The sequence below is a fragment of the Typha latifolia genome, chromosome 5 (assembly GCF_019914945.1).
Source record: "Typha latifolia isolate L0001 chromosome 5, TyphaL0001v2, whole genome shotgun sequence".
Classification (NCBI taxonomy): Eukaryota; Viridiplantae; Streptophyta; class Magnoliopsida; order Poales; family Typhaceae; genus Typha; species Typha latifolia.
In genome coordinates this window covers 12,273,166-12,292,326 of record NC_133090.1, presented here as the reverse complement: position 1 = coordinate 12,292,326, position 19,161 = coordinate 12,273,166, and the positions used below count along the sequence as shown (strand labels likewise).

The window sequence follows — 19,161 nt, the reverse complement described above, 5'->3', positions numbered from 1 at the left end:
CCCCTCTCCTTCCCCGGCCGCCATGAGGCCACCCCCTCTTCCCCTACGCTACCCCAACAAACCCTTACCCTGCGCCCGCTTCTTATCCTGCACTCCCTCATCCTCCGGCGGCGACCGCTCCGCCTCCCTCCGCCGCGATCTCGAGCACCTCCTCCTCCGCCGCCACCTCGACCCTTCTCTCTGCCGCGAAACCCTCTCCCATATCTCTCCTCCTATCTTCGACTCTCTCCTTTCCGATCTCCACCTCTCCATCCATCCGAAGCCCTTGCTTCGCTTCTTCTCCTTTGCCGCCGACCGCCTCGGATTCCGCTTCACTCCGCTATCCTATGCCCTCCTCCTCCACTCCCTCCTGCGATCCAATCTCTTTGCCCCTGCTCGCCTCCTTCTTATCCGACTCCTCGACCCTGCCAATGGCGTCCCCGTCCACGTCACCGATGCCTCCCGCCGCGTCCAAGAGTTGCTTCTTGCCATCGCCGATGCAATACCTTCTGAAGACGCTCCTTTTTCGGTGGCAATTGACGTTTTAGTTCATGTATGCTGCAACCAATTCAAATCCGGTGGCTTAGTTCTCGCTGTTGAAGCTTTTCGGACCTTTGTTAATCGCGGGCTCTGCCCGTCTATTAAGACTTGTAACATTCTGCTGTCATTTCTTGCGAAAACTGGTGATGAAGACAATGCCTGCTTGGTGTTTGATCAAATGCGTAAGTATGTTGCGCCAGATGCATACTCGTATACTCCTTTGATCTCTGTCACTTTCAAGAAAGGGGATGTTGAAAAGGCTGTTGGATTGTTTAGGGAGATGGAGAAGTCGGGTGTTAGTCCGTCCGTTGTGACTTACAATGCAATGCTTGATGGTCTTTGCAAGAATGGAATGTTGGATGAGGCATTCCGGTTCAAGGAGAAGATGATTAAGAGCTCAGTGAGACCAAGCATTGTTACCTTCGGTATTCTGATCAATGGGTTGGTTAAGTCTGATAGAATCGAGGATGTGGGCTCTGCTCTGAAGGAGATGGAAGAGATGGGCATTGCTCCAAATGAGTTTATTTATAATTCTTTGATTGGTTGGCATGGTACAATGTGCCAGTGTACAGAGGCTCTTAGGTTACTCGATGAAATGGATTCTAAAGGGTTGCAACCCAATTCGGTTACTTATAACTTGCTCGTTAAAGGATTGTGCAAAGCAGGAGAGATGGAACATGCGGAACATATTTTCAAAGAAATGTTATCAAAAGGGATGACGATACATGTTGGTCTGTTTAATACTATTATTTTCTGGCTTGTTGGTAAGGTTTTCAGATTGGATGATGCATTAAGGCTCTTCTGGAAGATGCTGCAGAGAAATTTACGACCAAATGATTCTCTTATGACGACATTCATTGAGGAGCTCTGTAAAAAAGGGAAGCATCGAGAGGCAACAGAGTTATGGTTTAAGATTTTGGAGAAGGATTTTGGTGTTAGCATAATAACTTCCAATGCATTAATTCATGGGCTTTGTGATTCAGGACAAATGAAAGAAGCGGTTGGCCTACTAAGGGTCATGCTAGAGAAGGGATTGGCATTGGATAAAGTAACATACAATACTTTGATAAGAGGCTGCTGCAAAGATGGAAAGATGGATGAAGGGTTTAAGCTTCGAGACGAAATGGTCAAAAGCGGGTTTACGCCAGATATTTCTACTTATAATACATTGATACATGGCTTTTGCAATTTAGGTAAAATGGAAGAGGCCATTCAGTTTTTGAATGAGATTAGGAATGAAGGTTTGGTTCCAGATCTTGTCACGTTTGGTATCATAATAAAAGGATATTGTAAAGCAAAGGAAGTTCAAAAAGCGAAAGTCTACTTGAAGCAGTTAGATGATTGGGGTTTAGAACCAAATGCAGTCATCTATAATTTACTTATTGATGGATACTGCAGGGATGGCCATATTTCTGAGGCTACTAATATTTTTGATGATATGCAGAGTAAAGGCATTCTACCAACTAGTGTGACCTATTGCACCCTTATGCATGGGTTGTGCAATGCTGGTCGTGTAGAAGAGACCAAGACAATTCTTGGGAAAATGAGGGAGAATGGTATGGAACTGGATGTCGTAAGCTATACGACATTGATTAATGGATATTGTAGAGTAGGTCAAATGCTTGAAGCAAAAAAGTTATTTCAGGAAATGCATTCTAGTAATATAACACCAAATAAACTCACTTACACAGCTCTGATGCATGGGTACTGTAAAATGGGAAATACTGAGGAAGCATCTAAACTTTTAACTGAAATGGTGCACAACTGTGTTACTCCAGATGCTGTCACTTATAACACATTGATGTCAGGCTTTTGTGCGGAAGGCAAAATGGAGGAGGCTTTTAAGATAGCCGAGGAGATGTCTCAAGGAAATTCGACGTTGGATGAATTTTCTTATACTACATTAGTTCATGGAATGACTAAAGATTGGAGTCAGAAAGAAGGCTCACCCAGTGCTGAAGGTTCTATTGTTAAGCATGGATTTGGACCGTAGAATGTCAAATTCTTTATCTATGGCACCTCTCAGACGTGAAGAACAGACTAAAGGAATTATAGACATCTACTGCATGTTATGAAATGCTAAGAGTCTAAGACTGATGACTAGTCATTCTTACCATGAACTTCAATCATTGATTTTATCTGGAGGGGCCTGTTTGCAAGTAACATCACTGGCTCTCAGTGCCTGTCTGACAGGAACATTTGCTGGCTCCCATGGTGTGGTAGGGGCTATATTTCTATACGTTATAAATCATTATTAATTATTCTGTTTAGTTTGTTTTTTACCCTCACTTAATTCTATGCATATATGATGTTTCTGTAGTTTATATTTATGTTGCTTCTGTAAAGCAGCTAAGCTGTAAGTAATCTAAGGTGACTATTGCCTGCAGGCTAGTATTGCATAAACATCCGATGCTACAGTGATACAGATGAAGGAGACTCTTTAGACATGATGCCTCTCACAAAGATACAGAAGAGCTCAGTTTTAGAGTATGTGTTCTCTTATCTCTTTCTGTTACATTTAACATTTCATTGAAAAAATTCTTGGACCCACTTCTCTTTCTTGGAGAAGTATACAGAACTAGTACGTAAGATGATAGTAGGCTATAAGTTTCTCTAAAATAGTGCATTAGAATTTAGTAGTACTTGTTATTTCTTCTCAATTCCTTCTATCATAATTGTGCTTGTTCATTTAATTCTTCTTGTTGGTCCCATGCTCGAGTACTGCATAAGTCGTAGGTATTATCATTTTTATGGTTGACTGCACTTTTGCCAAATTGCTTTGCTTAAGAAGACATTACCAAATTTTTGTATGGTTGTCATGATGCTGACCAGTCTCTTCTCACGTTAAATAAAATAGTTTCCTACTTTCCTGACCAAATTACTTTGTAATGGTAATTCTGCAGTTCTCTTTCTGGAACTTACTCCTGGCTTTTATTTGCAGGGTGGTATTTCCAATGTTTTCAACTTGTGATTTAGTGATAATTGAGTATTGTTAATTCATTAGTATCTCCAGTGCTGAATAGTTGGTGAGTTGAGCTATTCAATTGTTCTAATTTATCTTCTGTTTTGCTTATTAATATTGAACTCTTGTGTCTTTCTGGTAATATACAAGGAGTTGTACTTAGCTCAGCAATTTTTTTGATTATATATTTTCTTGAATGAAAGTGCATCATTGGTTAATTTATACTCAGCTTGTTCGAAGGTAATATCAAGGTTCAGTATATTTTCTATTTTTGGCTTTGATTAGCCTTGTCGTGTTATGCTATTGGCAGTTCTCAGTCTAAGTCTAAATTGAGAAGGTTTCACAAACTCTTTAAAATAATATTATAAAGTTTTGGTAGAACCTGAAATATAAGCTTCACAATATTGATGTATCAACTATCAAGGGGTGATGTTTCAGAAAGTACTGTTGATTTTAGTAGTTGGTATCAAGTAAGGTATTTATGTAAATTAAGGAAGTTACTGAAAGTGATTATTAACACAATTTTCTATTTGTCGTTCTATTCTTATCATATTCTCAAACTGGCAACCAGAAGGAGATTATATAGATTTTTGATAGTTCTAATTAGGAGTTAGTTTTGGTCATTTTAAGCTTCATTTATAGTATCAATCACTGTTTCATATCAGTTCTGACATCTGCCCCCATGCCACTGAGATGCTTTAATATCCAAATCAACATCATATAATTATAGATGCATCAATAACTTTAACCTATTTAAGGCTTTTCTCTGGATTTCTCACTCTCCATACTTAAGAGTTCATTCAGCATTGGATAATGTCACCTTAATTTTCTACTTTGTTTCACTATTTTCTGCCCAATAGGTTTTATCTTGCAGCTTGTTAATAAGGTTTGTTATGGCAGGTTGTCTACTGCTCAATCCTAGTGTCCTTTGATGAATGAGGGTGATGATCTTTCCTAAAGATTATGTATTCGGATTTATCCAGATTCTTATCCTAACAAAGTAGGCTGGAGCTCTCTTTTTGAAATAAGCGATCTATATATATGGTGGTGAAGTGAAGAAATATGCTCGCATTACATGAGGCTTCTGTCTTTGTGGGGTCTGGAGGGAGCAATATATGTGCAGTTTCACCCAGGAGATGTTCTTCCTGCAGCTCAAACCCACGACTGCTTGTAGTTGGCAAGGAAGCATTACTGTTTACACTAATTGATGCCTTCTCACATAACAATAAGGTTATGAATGATAATAGTGGTTATGGATTTACTGCAACCATTGAGGTACAATTCAATTTTTTGACTGATCTAGTCCTTCACATTTTCATTTCTAACCCACAATATGATTGCTCATTCTTGTAATTATTCAAAAGAATGATGTATGCAATTATAGGGGGAAGTTTGGATTTTAGTACTTGAGATTGCCATTATGAGAGTATGTAAGCAATTGTTGTATATAATTGTTATAATAAGCCCTGTTGGTATCCCATAGGACCTCATATGTTTTTAAGACAACATTTTGTCATTTCTTATCTCAGTTACTGGATTGTTTCTTATCCCTGAGTAAGATGTTTTTATTCATCACTATCACTTTCTAAGTCTGTTTCCTACTATTGTAAGTCATAGGACAACTCAAAAAGGAGAGAAGGCTCTGAAAGAATTGACAAATGTTATAACTGGCAGCCAAATTGACATCAATCCGCTACAAATTGGTCTAAGTTCTCAGTATAGAATTTCAGAGAAGAGGTGGATTTGCCAATTGTTGTTGTGCAACTTACAACCATAAGGTTAACAGGATAAGTGCTAGCATACAAAAGAGGCACCTCTCAGCATGATGGTATTTCAAGTAAACTATGTAGCCACATTTAACCTAAAATTTTTGATTGAGGTCCAGACAAATCTTTTCTTGCAGTCAGCTCTATCTTTGACATCACTTGTCCTTTGGTGCTCCTGTTAATGTCATGGCGTTGCAAGAGGTCTGAATGGGATTTACATAAACTGATTGTTGCATCCAGCTGATGGCCTCTAACAAGTTTGCATCTAGTCAACCGTATTCCAATTGCACACCAGAGTATGCAAAGGTAAATATTGTATTCATCTGTGAAGCTCTCTAGTCCTAGATGTACCTAGGGTGGTCTTAAGCTTTTTGTCAAATAGTATCTGATTTAGTAGGGAGACCTCTAGATATAGTACTCCAGAGCTAATCAAGAATCTCATTGCAACTGTAGATCATGAAATTCAGCTATGCTCTTTCATGATCTTGGTTGCATATTGGAGGATCTATTTATTATATGCAGTTACTAAATTAATTATGAGTTAGGACATCATGTAATGAGAATGTTGCTTCTTGCAATCTGTGACAGGGCATGACAGCAGATCACTAAATTTGAACAATCTTCAAAGAGCTTTTGTTTGTATTTGCTCCTATCTCCTGCTTTCTCAGGGACTTGGTTTCTTCAGGTACATTCGTTCTTTGGTAACATGCAGCAAGGTGGATGAAGATTTTACAGCAAAGGGATGCATTATTCTAGGCTTTGGATGTTTTCCATGTCCACAAGAAGTTGGAGTATTTCTTGCCATACTTGAATAAAGTGTAAACTGGGATATTGATCTGGCCCTTCAGGCCTGGTGGCTGGTTCAAACTTCTGACATCAAGATGAGCTTGCATTGCATGGCCTAAAGCAGAATAACATCTAGTTTGACTCATTTCTAAAGCTGCTTCACAGGTTTTGCCCCATGCTTACTGTACCTAGTCAATCTTGGTGTTCTGATTTATCTTAGTTTTCTTTCACATGTTAATAATACATGTAGCCGTAGAATGGTATTCAAAGTATTGAGGCAATTACCGTCAAATATTTGTCTTACCACCACTTATGATCAGGACTATTTGTTAGTTGAAGTGTCCCTTCAATTATTCTCCCATATCTGTCTCTTGTAGTATTTAGTTGTAATTTTTTGGTTTGAACCCTTACTCCTTGAAAGAATCCAAAAGTCCTTGCATACCATCAGTCACTTCAGAAAGGATCAAGCATAGATTCAAGGTTAGATGTTTTACAGAGAAGATGTGATAAAAGTTAAGCTTTGTTCTCCAACTCTAGTCTTTGCATTTTTATTTTGAGGTTCAGAATGAAAGACACCAATTGGAGACCAAGCTTCTTTTTCCCACAGCTCCTCAGGAATTTCCGCCTATCTTCTGCATGCTCCCGTTTTGCAGGGCTATTTAAACAGGGATCTTCTTGAGGTCTCGTTGAGATTGTTGGCGTCCAGAATAGTACAGTTGGAAGAGTAGAAATATTAAAAAAAAGGTTTGTACAGGCAGTAATCTAAGTATTATTAGTCGGGGCATTATCTATCTTGCAAGACATGGGTGCTTTACTTGCAGCCAGTATTTGCCACTGAGATCAACCGAGAAAAAATATCATTCGCGATCAAACCAGATTTAGGCATTGTTTAGATGCTCTTTTAAACATGACTTAGTCATTTTAGCGATTTAAAACAAACCGTAAGTCATTTTGGTGATTTAAAACAATCCATCTTTGTCTTCCCTATTTTTCTTGTTGTTTGCCCATTAATTTTTCTTTCCAACTTAACTAAGATATTTTATTTCTTTGAACATGTTTTCTCACAGTGACATGGATTTCCTTACGGCAGGCTTACCTGTATACAAAGTGTATCTCCACCTGCCAGTATTAAAGGATGCCATGAACCATATCATTGCTTATGTTATCCATTTACTAATTGCAACATATATAGATTGGTTGGACATTGTGTGTTGTTGATATGGATCTGATTGTGGAGCTTTTGCAAGTGGTAAATGATGTCCTTCAATAAGAATTCGTTTGTTCTTTCCCTCCTACACAATCTTGTAATGCCTCCCCATCCTCATCTATATTTAATAGAAATGAAGTTTCCTGAATGAGACGTTTCAGCACAAAGAAGGAAAAGATAAAATCAAATCAACCCTTGTACTAGCCATTAATGTGTCATCTAATGTCAGTAACAGTTTTTTCGAGTGATGAGAAATGGACAATAACTGAAAAGTGAAAGAATAAACCTTGTTATCCACTAGTTAGAGTAAAGCAAATTCAGCTGAACACCAAACAAGCTCCAGCTTAGTGCCGACCTTTTAACACGTCCCATATTTTCAGTGGAATTTAAAGACAACAATGATGCAAAAAATTTCATTGTCCCATTTCAGAAATGCTACAGGCTAAAGCTGAAATTTGATAACATAGTAGCTAAACAAACTTGGCAGTGGTGCTTAATCTAGTTTCATCAAAGACAAATGACAACCTTCTTTACTCTGCTTTAAGGTGCGGCATCAACAGGTACCAGCTTAGGAGTGTTTAGGAATGTTTAGTTTCATTCAGAAACAATTCTAGCTTTGCTGACAAGAATAAGACACCAGCAGAACTTATCCACTTGGACGCCTCAACAGAAAGACAATCCAAAGAAATAACCAACAGATTAAAACTTCCATCCATTAAAGGAGTTTAATCACCATATACAGATAAACTAATAATCATCTGTCCTTCATCCACACCTGAAGTACCAAATGGAAGTGTCTGAACCAGTCACTCTCCTAATCTCTGTGCATACATATGACATAAGAGAAGTGAATAGCATTGCTGTCATCCAACAATTTTCTTATTACTTCAACAAAGAGGAGCAATATCATAGCATTCCAAAGGTACATCTTTACTCCATTGCCACGCTTGAGTCCAGTGTCTAGCAACCAGTCAGCACTGTAAGAATAGAACTGAAAAACAGGAAAAAAGAATCTATGGATATTATATATACATATACAATTAAAATTTTTTGCTAGTTTCGTTAGGTACAGGTGTAGTAAACTCAGACTAAAAAGGCCATAAATTTAAGTTTTACTCTATAATTATGTGACGGTTTCAAGGAATTCCCCAAATTCCTCCTTTTGGTGACATGAGTAACAACGTATGGTAGGAACCTCACCCATGAGCCATGATAACTGACCTTCATGGTTCATGGTTCACACAGACCACTTAAAACCGCCCATGACTATGCTATAACAAAATCATATGAATATTCCTAGCAGGTATTGAATCATCAGTCTAAGTAAAAGTCATCAGTTGAAGAACTGGGATCTCACAGCTGTTTATATCATTATTGTGATAGTATGTAAACAGTGCAGGGGAGCATGCAAAATAAGAGGACGTCCAAATAGCCAATGTGGCATATCCATCTAATTCTATTTTCTCGTCCTGTCCAGATGAATAGCTAGTTACAGTCCAATCCCAACAATCAATTGATTTTTATGCAAAGGAATTCCCTTCTTTTCAGAAAACAAATTTTGCATTTAAAACTTCCACAGACATCCTTGTCCAATCAGAGAAGAAAAAGAATCTTAGTACAATCCTAGGAAAGGAAAACTCTGGAACCATTGTAGAGTATGACAGTATTTTTGAGCCTCACATAGGACAACCTACTCTCTCACCTCTCATTGTATACATAACTCGGAAAGAAAACAGTCAAAAGCTGCCAAATCATGCATGTTTTGCATTCTCCTCCATGTACTAAGTTGTTACTTTGTCTCACTGATAATATATCAACAGCAAGGAACTTGTGTATTAGTTCTTTGTGAACTCACATCTTTATATCATTTTCTTGTGAGACTAAAAATAAAAGTGTCTTTACAAAGTTTTTCTCTACTGCGAACTTATATTGATTCTTGTTTTTTGGGGGAGAAAAATCAATCTTCAAGCTAGAATTTTTTAAAAGGACTTCCTGGAGTACAATGTTCCCACTAACATAAGGTTGGTTAGAAAAAGATGAAAGCAGCATTACCTTTATCACTAGAGTTTTCAACGACAAATTCGTGCCACCAAGGCAATGATGAAAATTCCTACCAACACTTAAAGGGGATGCCCCTACCATGCACAAAAATGAATGAACAGTCAATGCACCAAAACAACCAAATAGTTCTCTCAAGTTAACTGTATTTGATTGATATATCTTAAAAGAAAATCATCTAGTATATGATGCATCAAGCAAAGACCATATAAAAGATGATACCTTGTCCAGAAAAAAAAATTTCCATCTGATGCATCCTCATTCCAAACCTGCTAATTTGCTTCGTAGTAATAAATTTCGGTTTTCCTGTCAAACATGACAAATATACAACTGCTTAACACAAGGAATTATATCCTAACACAAATCACCTAGAAATCAGTAAAAGGCACTTAGAATAGAAAATTATCAAGGAAAAAATAAGCATAATTGATATCCGAGCCTTGCACTTTGTACTGTTTTAGCCAAACATACAGAGTACTTCTTTGCCAACCAAAACATATAATAGCCGTGGATCATAATTGAACAGCAATATATCATTCCACATGCATTAATTTTCTTTATTTTCCAGATATGATCCAAACAAGGTTGTCCATGTTCTCTATTAAGCTTTTTAATTGACCAACCCTGCATTAATTGGTGTTGATTCCTAAGCAAGTAACTATCATAACCGGAAAGATCGCTTGTGAAACCTAATCATCTATATCGAAACTTGAAAAATCTACTGTGGAACCAGTAAACTATTAAGTCTGCCACCGGAAATCTCAGGTAGCGTCCAAGTAGAATATAATCATATATATATATGTACGAGAATCCAACAACCCAATTTTGTGTCATGCAGCACTCTTAATAATCATGGAGCAATCATGTCAGAACAATCTCAATGTGACATTTCTTCTTCTTAAGCCAGACTGATTTTGACCCTTTCTCCAAGTGCGTCACTTTCTAGCTTCCAGCTTCTATCTTATTTCTCCAGTGACAAGGATCATCCACTCCAAACTCCTTGACTTATGATCATTTTTAAGCATGAAAGCAAGATAGTTCCTAAATCATCCACAAAGCATCTCGTATGATTACCATGCCTATCTTATCACTACGAAGAAATCGATCTGACAGACAAATTATCAAGAACATTCCAACCCTTCACTTTCATCCCTCTAAACAAATACTCACAAGCTTCCCTTCCTATTGAACAATCAACACGAGACCAGACATGTACTCTCTTTTGGTATAAGTAAATTAATACATTCAGCCATTCCATTGTTCTACTGATCAAAATTTTAATGAAGCGTGATTGTTACCGCAACAGAACTCAAGAACTGTGGTTTCTTTCTAATGGGAGATAGAGCACCATAATCCCTCTGATACTAGCTACTTAAGAAAATGTGAAGCTCACCTGCTCAAGAACCCTCGCCGAGCTCTTCTCCACGAGCCGTGCCAATCCCTCAAGCTTAACCAACATCTTGCCATACAAATCCTCCAACTCCGCCGTATACTCTGCTGCCCCTGGCCCAACCATCTGCCCCAACCTCTCAATACCAAATCCTTCTGCCGATGCATCCAACAACCTCTGCTCTGCCGGCCCCGCCGCCTTCCGTGGACTCCCAAGACTCTCCCTTCTCTTATTCCTCCTTTCGCCTTCTCCTTCCTCTCCTCCTTTCCTCAACCCGCACGGCATCCACGGCAGCGCCGACTCCGGCGAGAAAGAACCGTACTTCTCCCGAAACGCCGGGCCCACATTGATCACATCGAGAGATCTCGGCTCAAGGGAACCATTAGGCATGAGGATGAAGGCGCGGTAGTCGTGGGAGTGGATGGATCGGTTGGGGGAAAGAGAGGAGGAGACGAGGAGGAAGACGCGAGGACAAGGATCTAGGGTTAGGGCTAGGGTTTGGGAGACGGCGAGCTCGCGCATGGAGGGGCGGAGAGGCGAGCGGCGGCGCGACGAGAACCAGCCGATGAGGTGGCCGCCAGCGCCGGCGGAGCGGAGGAGGACGGGGGAGGAAGGGTTGATGCGGCCGAGAGGGTCGTAGAAGGACATGGGGGAGCCGGAGAAGAGCAAGGAGGTGATGGATGCGGAGGAGGAGGGAGGAGAGGGTGAAGGGTTTTCATCGTCGATGGGGTCAGGAGGAGGAAGGAGAGAGAAGTGGCCGAAGAGGAGGCCGTCGGAGTCGCCGGCGGCGGAGGAGGAGAGCTGGAGAAGGGAGGCAAGGGTGGCGCTGGAGATGGAGAGCTTTGCTACGGTTGGTGGGAGCTCGCCACCCGCCATTGGAGGAGAAGGTTGGAGAAGGAGACGATGACGAGGTCTCCCTAAATTGAGCTTTTTTGCATGCAAGTCCTTTTAAAATATCTTATTTGTGTTTACTTCACATGTTAGCGTATTTATAGTTTTAACTAAACTATAAATATAAACATCGAGATACAAAATAAACATAAATAATACTACTTTTATTAATAAATATGTATTATGAGATAAAGTTTAGGATGATTTACATCAAATTGGTAACAATCACAGCGTATCCGATGCAATTTATCTTTATAAAATATCTTTATGAAGTGCAAAATTCTAAACTAATAGGAATTCATGCTTAGATAATTTACTTTCTTACTTTGAGAGTGTATTAGAGAGTTTTTTTTTTCAAAAAAAATTTAGAAGAAAGGGTCTCTTGCTGATGAGTTACTCGGCATTTGAACGCTCTCTGTTTCTATTAGATCTCTTTAGGGTTTTTAAGTACTTAGGCTAGCATATAAATATGTGTCTATATGTCTTTTTTTTAATCAGGAATTAGATATTTAGTTGAAATTTATTTCTCTAACTCTATTTTTCTCTAACCCTCTAAACTCTTCGGCTTGGGTTGTTCCCTTCAATCCTCGAGGCTAATCAACTTCTCCTTCTTCGTCCTTTCACTTTCAACAACACCCGCAATTATCTCACAAACTCCATTAACGTACTTTCATAATTTATTCTAATTTATCACGTAATATTTAACCATCAATACTAATTACCAACGCATTCCTCTTGTTCTCCTCATTAATTTAGCTTACTCATACGCCAAATTCTGCCACCGAAATTATATATTAGGTTGTCCTAATTAATTAACTATAAACTCCAGATTTAAAGTTGAGATAAATTCGAAGACCCGTGGAGAATGTGTTACTCTTTGAATCTTGCTCCTTCCAGTAACAGCCGAACTACTTCATAGTTAACAGAACCATCGACTCTGATATTAAACAAGCTCAAGAATCTATATAAATCTTTTAACCTTTTGAATCTGTTTTCAATATGGTCTTTATATCTGATACACCAACAGAATACTAATGGGGTTGGGAGAAGATGGTGAGATAATGACTTTGCTAAGAAGATTTTAGTCCACTATCATGGTTTTGAACAATCCAGACATGAAATTTAATGTATCGGTCATGAAGACGCAAGTAAAATTAATTAGCCTGTACACTGGTGGTTACCTTCAAATTCATTGGTGGGCTCTAACAAATATTCCAGATTCTCTACCAGAAAAAATCCGAGAAGGTTGGGTAATACTTCACATCTACATCTTGTGAGAAATTAGACTAAACATCAGTAAAGCAACCCTAAATTTAGTAAGGGAAATAACGTGAGGACTTTGGATTCGGCTCTGGAATGTCCTTTCCTGGAAGACGACAACGTCAAGTAGTCTCATGTGAATTCGGCGATTTCGTGTCAGATGAATGAGTGATTAGCAAATGCAGCAGCGACTACTGTAGAAACTGAGAATTCTTTTGCTCTCAAGTCTCAAGCTCTGCTTCGTTCATATTCTTTTGCTCTCAAGTTTTTGATTAATTAATTCTCCTATGCTGTAAAAAAATTTAAAAAAATGAATCATCGTACTTAGATTGGAAAAGAACTGAGAAATTTTTTAATAGGAAACTAAAGTTAAATGTCTTATAATTGCAGTTTGCAGAAGGTTGTAAATTTGCCTTCTAATACCAAACTTCGGAGACAGTCAGTTCATATTTGTCATATCCTTTGCAGTAGCAGCAAAATGGATAATTGAGCCATCAGGAGAGAACCAGTTACCTGAAGACAGCCAACTTTTGACTCAATATAGATCTCTTGCATTTTGGAGAGTACCTAAAGGAAAGCCATCAGGTTAATGAATTCCACAAGTAATCACTAGTTTAAAGAAGAATAGTTAGGAAGTACACAGAGTAATTGAAATGCATGCTAAATGCTTGGGAAGTAAGTTATCTCAACTACACAAAGTTGTCTCTCTCTTTGGTTGTAAGTTTCCAAATTAAGAAAAGTTGAAGAGAATATTGTGTACACACAACTAATCAATCTGTCTTAATTTGTTAATCTCCTTCTTCAACTATAGATGACTAAGTTTGCATGATTGGGAAAGGAGAGTTTTAGTTGCCTTCAACTTCATTCCTTTTAAATTCCATGGCGAAGTGGGTCAATTTGGCAAAGCATTCCCCTCTCTCTTATGGCTTCTGGTTCGATTATTGATGTCTGGGGATGGATCAGAAGCCTTCCGCCAGTCAATCAATGGAAGACAAAAGATCCACATTCTCTGAATATTTGTACCTCTCAAGAAGCAAACCAATCTCTCAATCTGTTGATCAACAAAAGCTCCACCTCAAGATTCAATTTCTCCATCTTTGCCGAGTCCTACATCCCCATCGCCCTTTGGACCTCCAATTCATTCCAACAGAAAGCTACAGATGACGGCATCTTAGATGAAGAGACCATGCTCCAATTCTTTTTCAATATCATCAGTGGTGTACTAAAATATGGGCATAATATCAAGTCTCCTTTCAGAGAGTCAGCTATACAAATCTGTGATGATTTTGATGTTGTGTTCAATGTGGCATTCCTCAATCTTGTTCTCCTGGTCTGCATCTACGAAGTTCCCTCTGAGCTACGTTGCAAGTTTGTAGTCGCACTGAGGATGCAGTTAACAAGTTCGAGTTCGAAAGAAGCATCAAAACAACTGATGCGTGTCCTCGGATCAAACCTCGAAGAGCTATGGATGCGATCCCTGAACCTTGGCATCACCAATTGGATAATCGAAGTCCAGGACACTTTCATGTCACCTTCTCCATTGTTTTCGTATGCTCTTTCTGCAAGCAGGCTATGGAAAGTGCAGCTCTATTGCCCAATTGTCGCCATGAGCCTTGAATATCCAAGTAGTACTCTTAAAGATAAAAGGCTGCAGTTCTCGCTAAACTACCAACAGTTCGAAAGTGTGATCCAACTCTCATACAAACTCATCTTCAACGAGAATTGGATCGATGTCATGGTGAACGTTGACAACATAAGGTTTGTTAAGTTATCTTCGTGCACTAGGATCGATGCTCTTTAATTTTTACGTAGAATCTTGACATATTTTACGGTCGTAATAGGTGCGACATCAACCAACTTGTGTCTGAAGATCTCATGGCGAAGCAAGGCTATGGGTCTGAAGAAAAGCACTTCCTTTCGCGCATATGTTTGCAGCTGACTCCAACTCTCCAGTCTGATATCTTGTCGGTTTCGGTGAACAAGTCTACCGAGAATCCTATCCACGAAATCGGCCTAGAGAAGGGCTTCGAGGGCTCACTGCAACCACCCACCTCTATGGGTCTGAGTGTTTCAGCCTCTGAATCAATCACCATGAGCTTGAAGCCATGGAGGTTTGAGCAATCGGTTTACGGAGATAGCACGATATTGAATTGGTTTCTCCACGACGGCGCCAACGGGAAGGAGGTCTTCTCGTGTAAACCGCGGAAGTTGGCCCTTTGGAGTCCTAGATCATGGTTTAGGAACAGGTATACAAGTGCCTACAGGCCATTTACAAGACAAGGAGGGGTTATATTTGCAGGAGATGAGTACGGAGAAAGTGTTTGTTGGAAGGTCTGTGAGGAAGCTATAGGGAAGACAATGGAGTGGGAGATTAGAGGGAGGATTTGGTTAACCTACTGGCCCAACAAGAGGAGGAACTGTCATAGTGAGACTAGGAGATTAGAGTTCAGGGAATCGCTCTATCTCACTATAGAAAAGTAGCATATAGAGCACTAAATTAGTTCTTCTCTCTCTGTAATTATAGTTCTGAGCCTTGAATAAATTGAGCAGAATTCCACTGCAATTGAAAAGCTAATAGCTATTAATATGATTTGGTTGTACATAGGTGCTAAGAATGCACAAGAATGCCCAATTTGGTGTTTATCCTTTAACGAAAGCTATCTCTATATGGTCCAGCGCTCACTTAGTTTACGGACTCCATAAAAATTTTCAAATAAATAAAAACCACCTAAGGGAAGAAGAGCTTGGCATAGAGCAGCTCATTCCAGGTATCATGCAGACCAGGCAAACACCAATGGACACAGTCTGCATAGCTCTCGGGGTTAGCAAGCTTCTCAGGAGGGATGGGAGCCCACTGCTTCTTGTATATTTGTGTGTGTGCATCCCTGCGATATTCAGAGAGCTGGGTGATGTTAAGAAGGGTGATGGGAACTCTACTGGTGCTGAATACATTCTTCAGCACTCTCATCATGCTCTTGCTGCTTCCAGGCCCCCAGTATGATGGATCCTTGATGGGTGTTGTTTGATTGTAGCAGTTGCCATCTTCCTCTCCTCCCCAATCTTTGCTCCTGACAAAATTAATATACATTTTAAGCACCAAGTATAACTAGGAAAAGTTTATACTTGCGTTATATAAGCGATTACGTAATAAACCAATGGCGTTTGTCATATCGTAACACGCCTTGTATGTGACCTCCATGCACTGCTTATAGACAAATGTTGGGTAATAGAAAATAAGATTGGCGAGGATTGACTTAAAAGCTTAAGCGGTACAATGTATATCTAATCTTAAGAATAAAAAGTTGAATCATTCTATTATTTTCTTGGTAAATGTCGAAACTAATTGTTTTTCTGAGTCAACTCACCTCCTATGAGTGGGTGACATGCTGGTGAAGAACACCCTTGTCTTGTGAGGATCCACGTTCTTCTCTACCCATTTCACCATTCTCCTCAATGCCAAACTATAAGCTTCCTCGTTTTCCATCTCTGTTATTTCCTTTGTGTCATCTTGGAAGGACCCTCGCCTGAAATCGAAGAGATCATATAGTAATGGCAAATTGCAACTGTTAATCTGTCACTACTGGAGATGTAAAAGGACTAATTTCCTTAAGACTAAATTATTCTCCCAAAGAAATTTAGTTCGATTTGATTATAGTAAGGGTACTCTGTAGTTTAGTCGTTTAGCAATTTAGTTTATAAGAGTAAGATTAAGCTAAAATCTAAAATATTTAGGAGTAAATTTAAGTTAAAATTGAGCCAAACTACACCCTTATACAAAGAGAGAGACAGACAGACAAGAACAGAAACTTACAAAATCTTCGTCTTGTCATGAGACATCCACCAGAGATACGTGTTGAAGACCAAGATGTCTACTCCCTTCCAATGCTGAGCATGCTTATAGATGGAGCTCACTCGAACAACGGTACCATTGCCCTTGGGTCCGTCGAGTGTATCAGAATTGGATTCGACAAGGAAGGGAGCCCAGTAGAACTCAATCGACGCATTGTAATCCTAAGATATTAATCCAACAACCATTAGCTCATGAACTGAAGTTTATATAAACGAAGCATAAAGCAATAGATGTTACCTTAGCTTTAAAGACTTGGTACGTGTAGTTGCTTTCCATGGATTTTGCACTCTCCGGGATGATTCGATGCAGGAGACAAACCATGGAAGCAAACTGCCCACGGTTCAAGGAATCCCCAACAAACATCATCCGTTTGCCCCTCAATGCCTCCATCATTAAACTAGCATTGAACCTGTGGAGATGGACAAGAAGCCCAATTGAACATCGACGTCTAGTAGTTTGTTCATTTCAGCATTTGCATCGTTAGTTTTGTCTGAAGAACAGAGAGATTAAGTGCCACATACATGGGGAGAGAGCAACCATGAGGCTTCCATCTCCAATGCTGGTAACCATTGTCCGGTCTACCATAGGCTTGGCATGTCAATTGCGGATGGATGTATGGGCACTCCTCCTCGGAGTACAGCGGCCGCGACTTCTCGTTGTAGACCCACTCCCCGTCAAAAATATCACAACCCTTCTCACTCTCCCCGACGGCGAAGGCCGCCACCTCATGGTCCTTCTCTAATCAAACATCGAGTTAGCACACTGAACACAAGATTTATACGTTGCACTTACATGCTTTTGTGGCATCTCCTACATGTTGTTGTTGTTGTTGTTGTTGTTGTTGTTGTTGTTGTTGTTGTTGTTGTTGTTGTTGTTGTGTTGGATGCTTTAATCCCTGAGGGTGAAGAAATGGCTGCCGGAGGATGCAGCTGAAATCTTCGGTGTAGAGGACGGCGACGAAGATGATCAAGGAAAAGGTGAGGAAGTAGAATGTAAGAGAAGGCCTTCTGTGGAGGAAGAGGGGCTTCATCTTGGCTCTAATTCTTAGGATGCAATGTGTAGTGTGACTTTGGTCCTCTGGTTAGGAAGTATTTGAAGGCATTAAGCTGCGGAAGAAGTGGAATTCACGGTTAATTAATACAGGAGAAGAGCAACCTTGTGTGCTGATCTCATGTTTGATAGTTTGAGCGAACAGCTATAATTATAGTTTAGGTACTAAAAAGATTAAGCAATGTATTAATAATAACCTGAAACACGTAGGGATGAATGTAATGCGATTCACGTTTAATTAAATTAATTCACTTGGTTATATTCAAGAATCATCATCACCTAATGTTACTTTTACTTCACATACTTTGAATTTCTACAAAAATAGACGTCCAACGTTAATACCAGAAGCTACATCACCCCCAACTTTCTCACTATGGTCCAAATTTAAATTCTTTCTTACCTAACTCTTCTGATGCGACTCCACATTTGCAAGTTGCTTCAACATCAATTCAAGCACTTCCAAGCCATAGTGACACACCAACAACACTACCTTGACAATTCTTAAAAGTCCAAACCACTTCCTACCAAATTGAGACTTTTCATCGAATAGTAGTGATTAGATCACCAACTAGTTGTCTAAGACTCAAACCATAACCTGACTTCAAATTGTTTTACTAACACTTTTTTTAGCTTTATCCTCTCTTACTTTACCATCTAAACCTTTGTGTTTTTCGAAAGCAATCAAAGATAGAATTGACATTCTGCAATGCAAGTTCACTTTGAAGTTCTCTTAGTTAATCAAACTTAGTCTTCTTATGTTCTCCACCTTCTCGCAATAGTACCATTTGTAATAAGTGGGCTTTTAGAGTTAAAACAAAATCAGATAGTACACTTGATCTTTACAAAACTAGGTTAATTGCCAACGGCTTTGATAAGAAGATGAAGCGGATTGCTCAGGGAGATTTATCCCTGTTGTCAAACCGACAACAATTAGATTGATACTTATTTTGGCAGTACAATTTGTTCAACCTATGAGATATTTGATATGTCTAACACATTCCTTCCTGGCATGTTAGAAGAAGTATTTAGGGAACAACCTCAAAGCTTTATAGATTCCAAACATTCTAATTATGTGTGCAAATTATACAAATTTATCTATAGTTTGAAACAAGCTCCATGGCTTGGTTTGTTCATCTATCGAATTGTTTATTGGATATTGGCTTTGTGGCTTCTATTGTTGGTACATCTTTTTTTACTTTCAAAAATATATTGGTGCACATGTTTGTCTTAGTTCATGTAGATGATATAACTGTTACAAGTAGCAAATTATCCCATGTCTTCAAATTAATTACAAGACTACAAGAGCACTTTTCCATGAGTTCACGAGACCAAACAAAAAAAAAGGTCTTCACCTTAATCAATTAAAATATATTATTAGTGACCATGTACATCACTCAAAAGCATTCTCTTGAAGATACTATC

General features: G+C 39.2%; 4 protein-coding genes across 12 annotated transcripts; 2 read left to right on the top strand and 2 right to left on the bottom strand.

Moving 5' to 3' along the window:
- Positions 1 to 2: 2 nt before the first annotated feature.
- Positions 3 to 6,394, top strand: LOC140789636 (uncharacterized). Of its 6 annotated transcripts, none has more exons than XM_073139412.1 (7): positions 3 to 2,738; positions 2,907 to 3,006; positions 3,461 to 3,545; positions 4,382 to 4,756; positions 5,093 to 5,309; positions 5,385 to 5,553; positions 5,933 to 6,394. In XM_073139412.1, the coding sequence occupies exon 1, from the start codon at positions 23 to 25 to the stop codon at positions 2,510 to 2,512; it is 2,490 nt and encodes an 829-aa protein (XP_072995513.1). In that variant the 5' UTR covers positions 3 to 22; the 3' UTR covers positions 2,513 to 2,738; positions 2,907 to 3,006; positions 3,461 to 3,545; positions 4,382 to 4,756; positions 5,093 to 5,309; positions 5,385 to 5,553; positions 5,933 to 6,394. The 6 variants fall into 6 exon arrangements, with proteins under 6 accessions (XP_072995513.1, XP_072995512.1, XP_072995514.1 ...); XM_073139411.1 differs by having other exon boundaries at positions 5,836 to 6,394; XM_073139413.1 differs by lacking the exon at positions 5,093 to 5,309 and having other exon boundaries at positions 5,836 to 6,394.
- A 1,534-nt stretch (positions 6,395 to 7,928) lies between these two features.
- LOC140789634 (uncharacterized) lies at positions 7,929 to 11,652 on the bottom strand. Of its 4 annotated transcripts, none has more exons than XR_012109224.1 (4): positions 10,692 to 11,646; positions 9,521 to 9,604; positions 9,293 to 9,375; positions 7,929 to 8,231 (listed from the first exon to the last, which is right to left on the bottom strand). XR_012109224.1 is itself a non-coding variant. In XM_073139406.1 (3 exons), the coding sequence occupies exons 1-2, from the start codon at positions 11,562 to 11,564 to the stop codon at positions 9,557 to 9,559; spliced, it is 921 nt and encodes a 306-aa protein (XP_072995507.1). In that variant the 5' UTR covers positions 11,565 to 11,652; the 3' UTR covers positions 7,929 to 8,231; positions 9,521 to 9,556. The 4 variants fall into 4 exon arrangements, 2 of the variants coding, with proteins under 2 accessions (XP_072995507.1, XP_072995508.1); XR_012109225.1 differs by having other exon boundaries at positions 8,077 to 8,200; XM_073139406.1 differs by lacking the exon at positions 9,293 to 9,375 and having other exon boundaries at positions 10,692 to 11,652.
- A 2,033-nt stretch (positions 11,653 to 13,685) lies between these two features.
- Positions 13,686 to 15,414, top strand: LOC140788954 (uncharacterized). Its single transcript, XM_073138503.1, has 2 exons — positions 13,686 to 14,597; positions 14,681 to 15,414. The coding sequence occupies exons 1-2, from the start codon at positions 13,762 to 13,764 to the stop codon at positions 15,318 to 15,320; spliced, it is 1,476 nt and encodes a 491-aa protein (XP_072994604.1). The 5' UTR covers positions 13,686 to 13,761; the 3' UTR covers positions 15,321 to 15,414.
- On the bottom strand, positions 15,382 to 17,866 carry LOC140788955 (probable xylan O-acetyltransferase 10). Its single transcript, XM_073138504.1, has 6 exons — positions 17,504 to 17,866; positions 17,211 to 17,422; positions 16,927 to 17,098; positions 16,651 to 16,850; positions 16,205 to 16,363; positions 15,382 to 15,907 (listed from the first exon to the last, which is right to left on the bottom strand). Exons 1-6 carry the CDS (start codon positions 17,717 to 17,719, stop codon positions 15,568 to 15,570), a joined length of 1,299 nt encoding a protein of 432 aa, XP_072994605.1. The 5' UTR covers positions 17,720 to 17,866; the 3' UTR covers positions 15,382 to 15,567.
- Between the last annotated feature and the right edge of the window lie 1,295 nt (positions 17,867 to 19,161).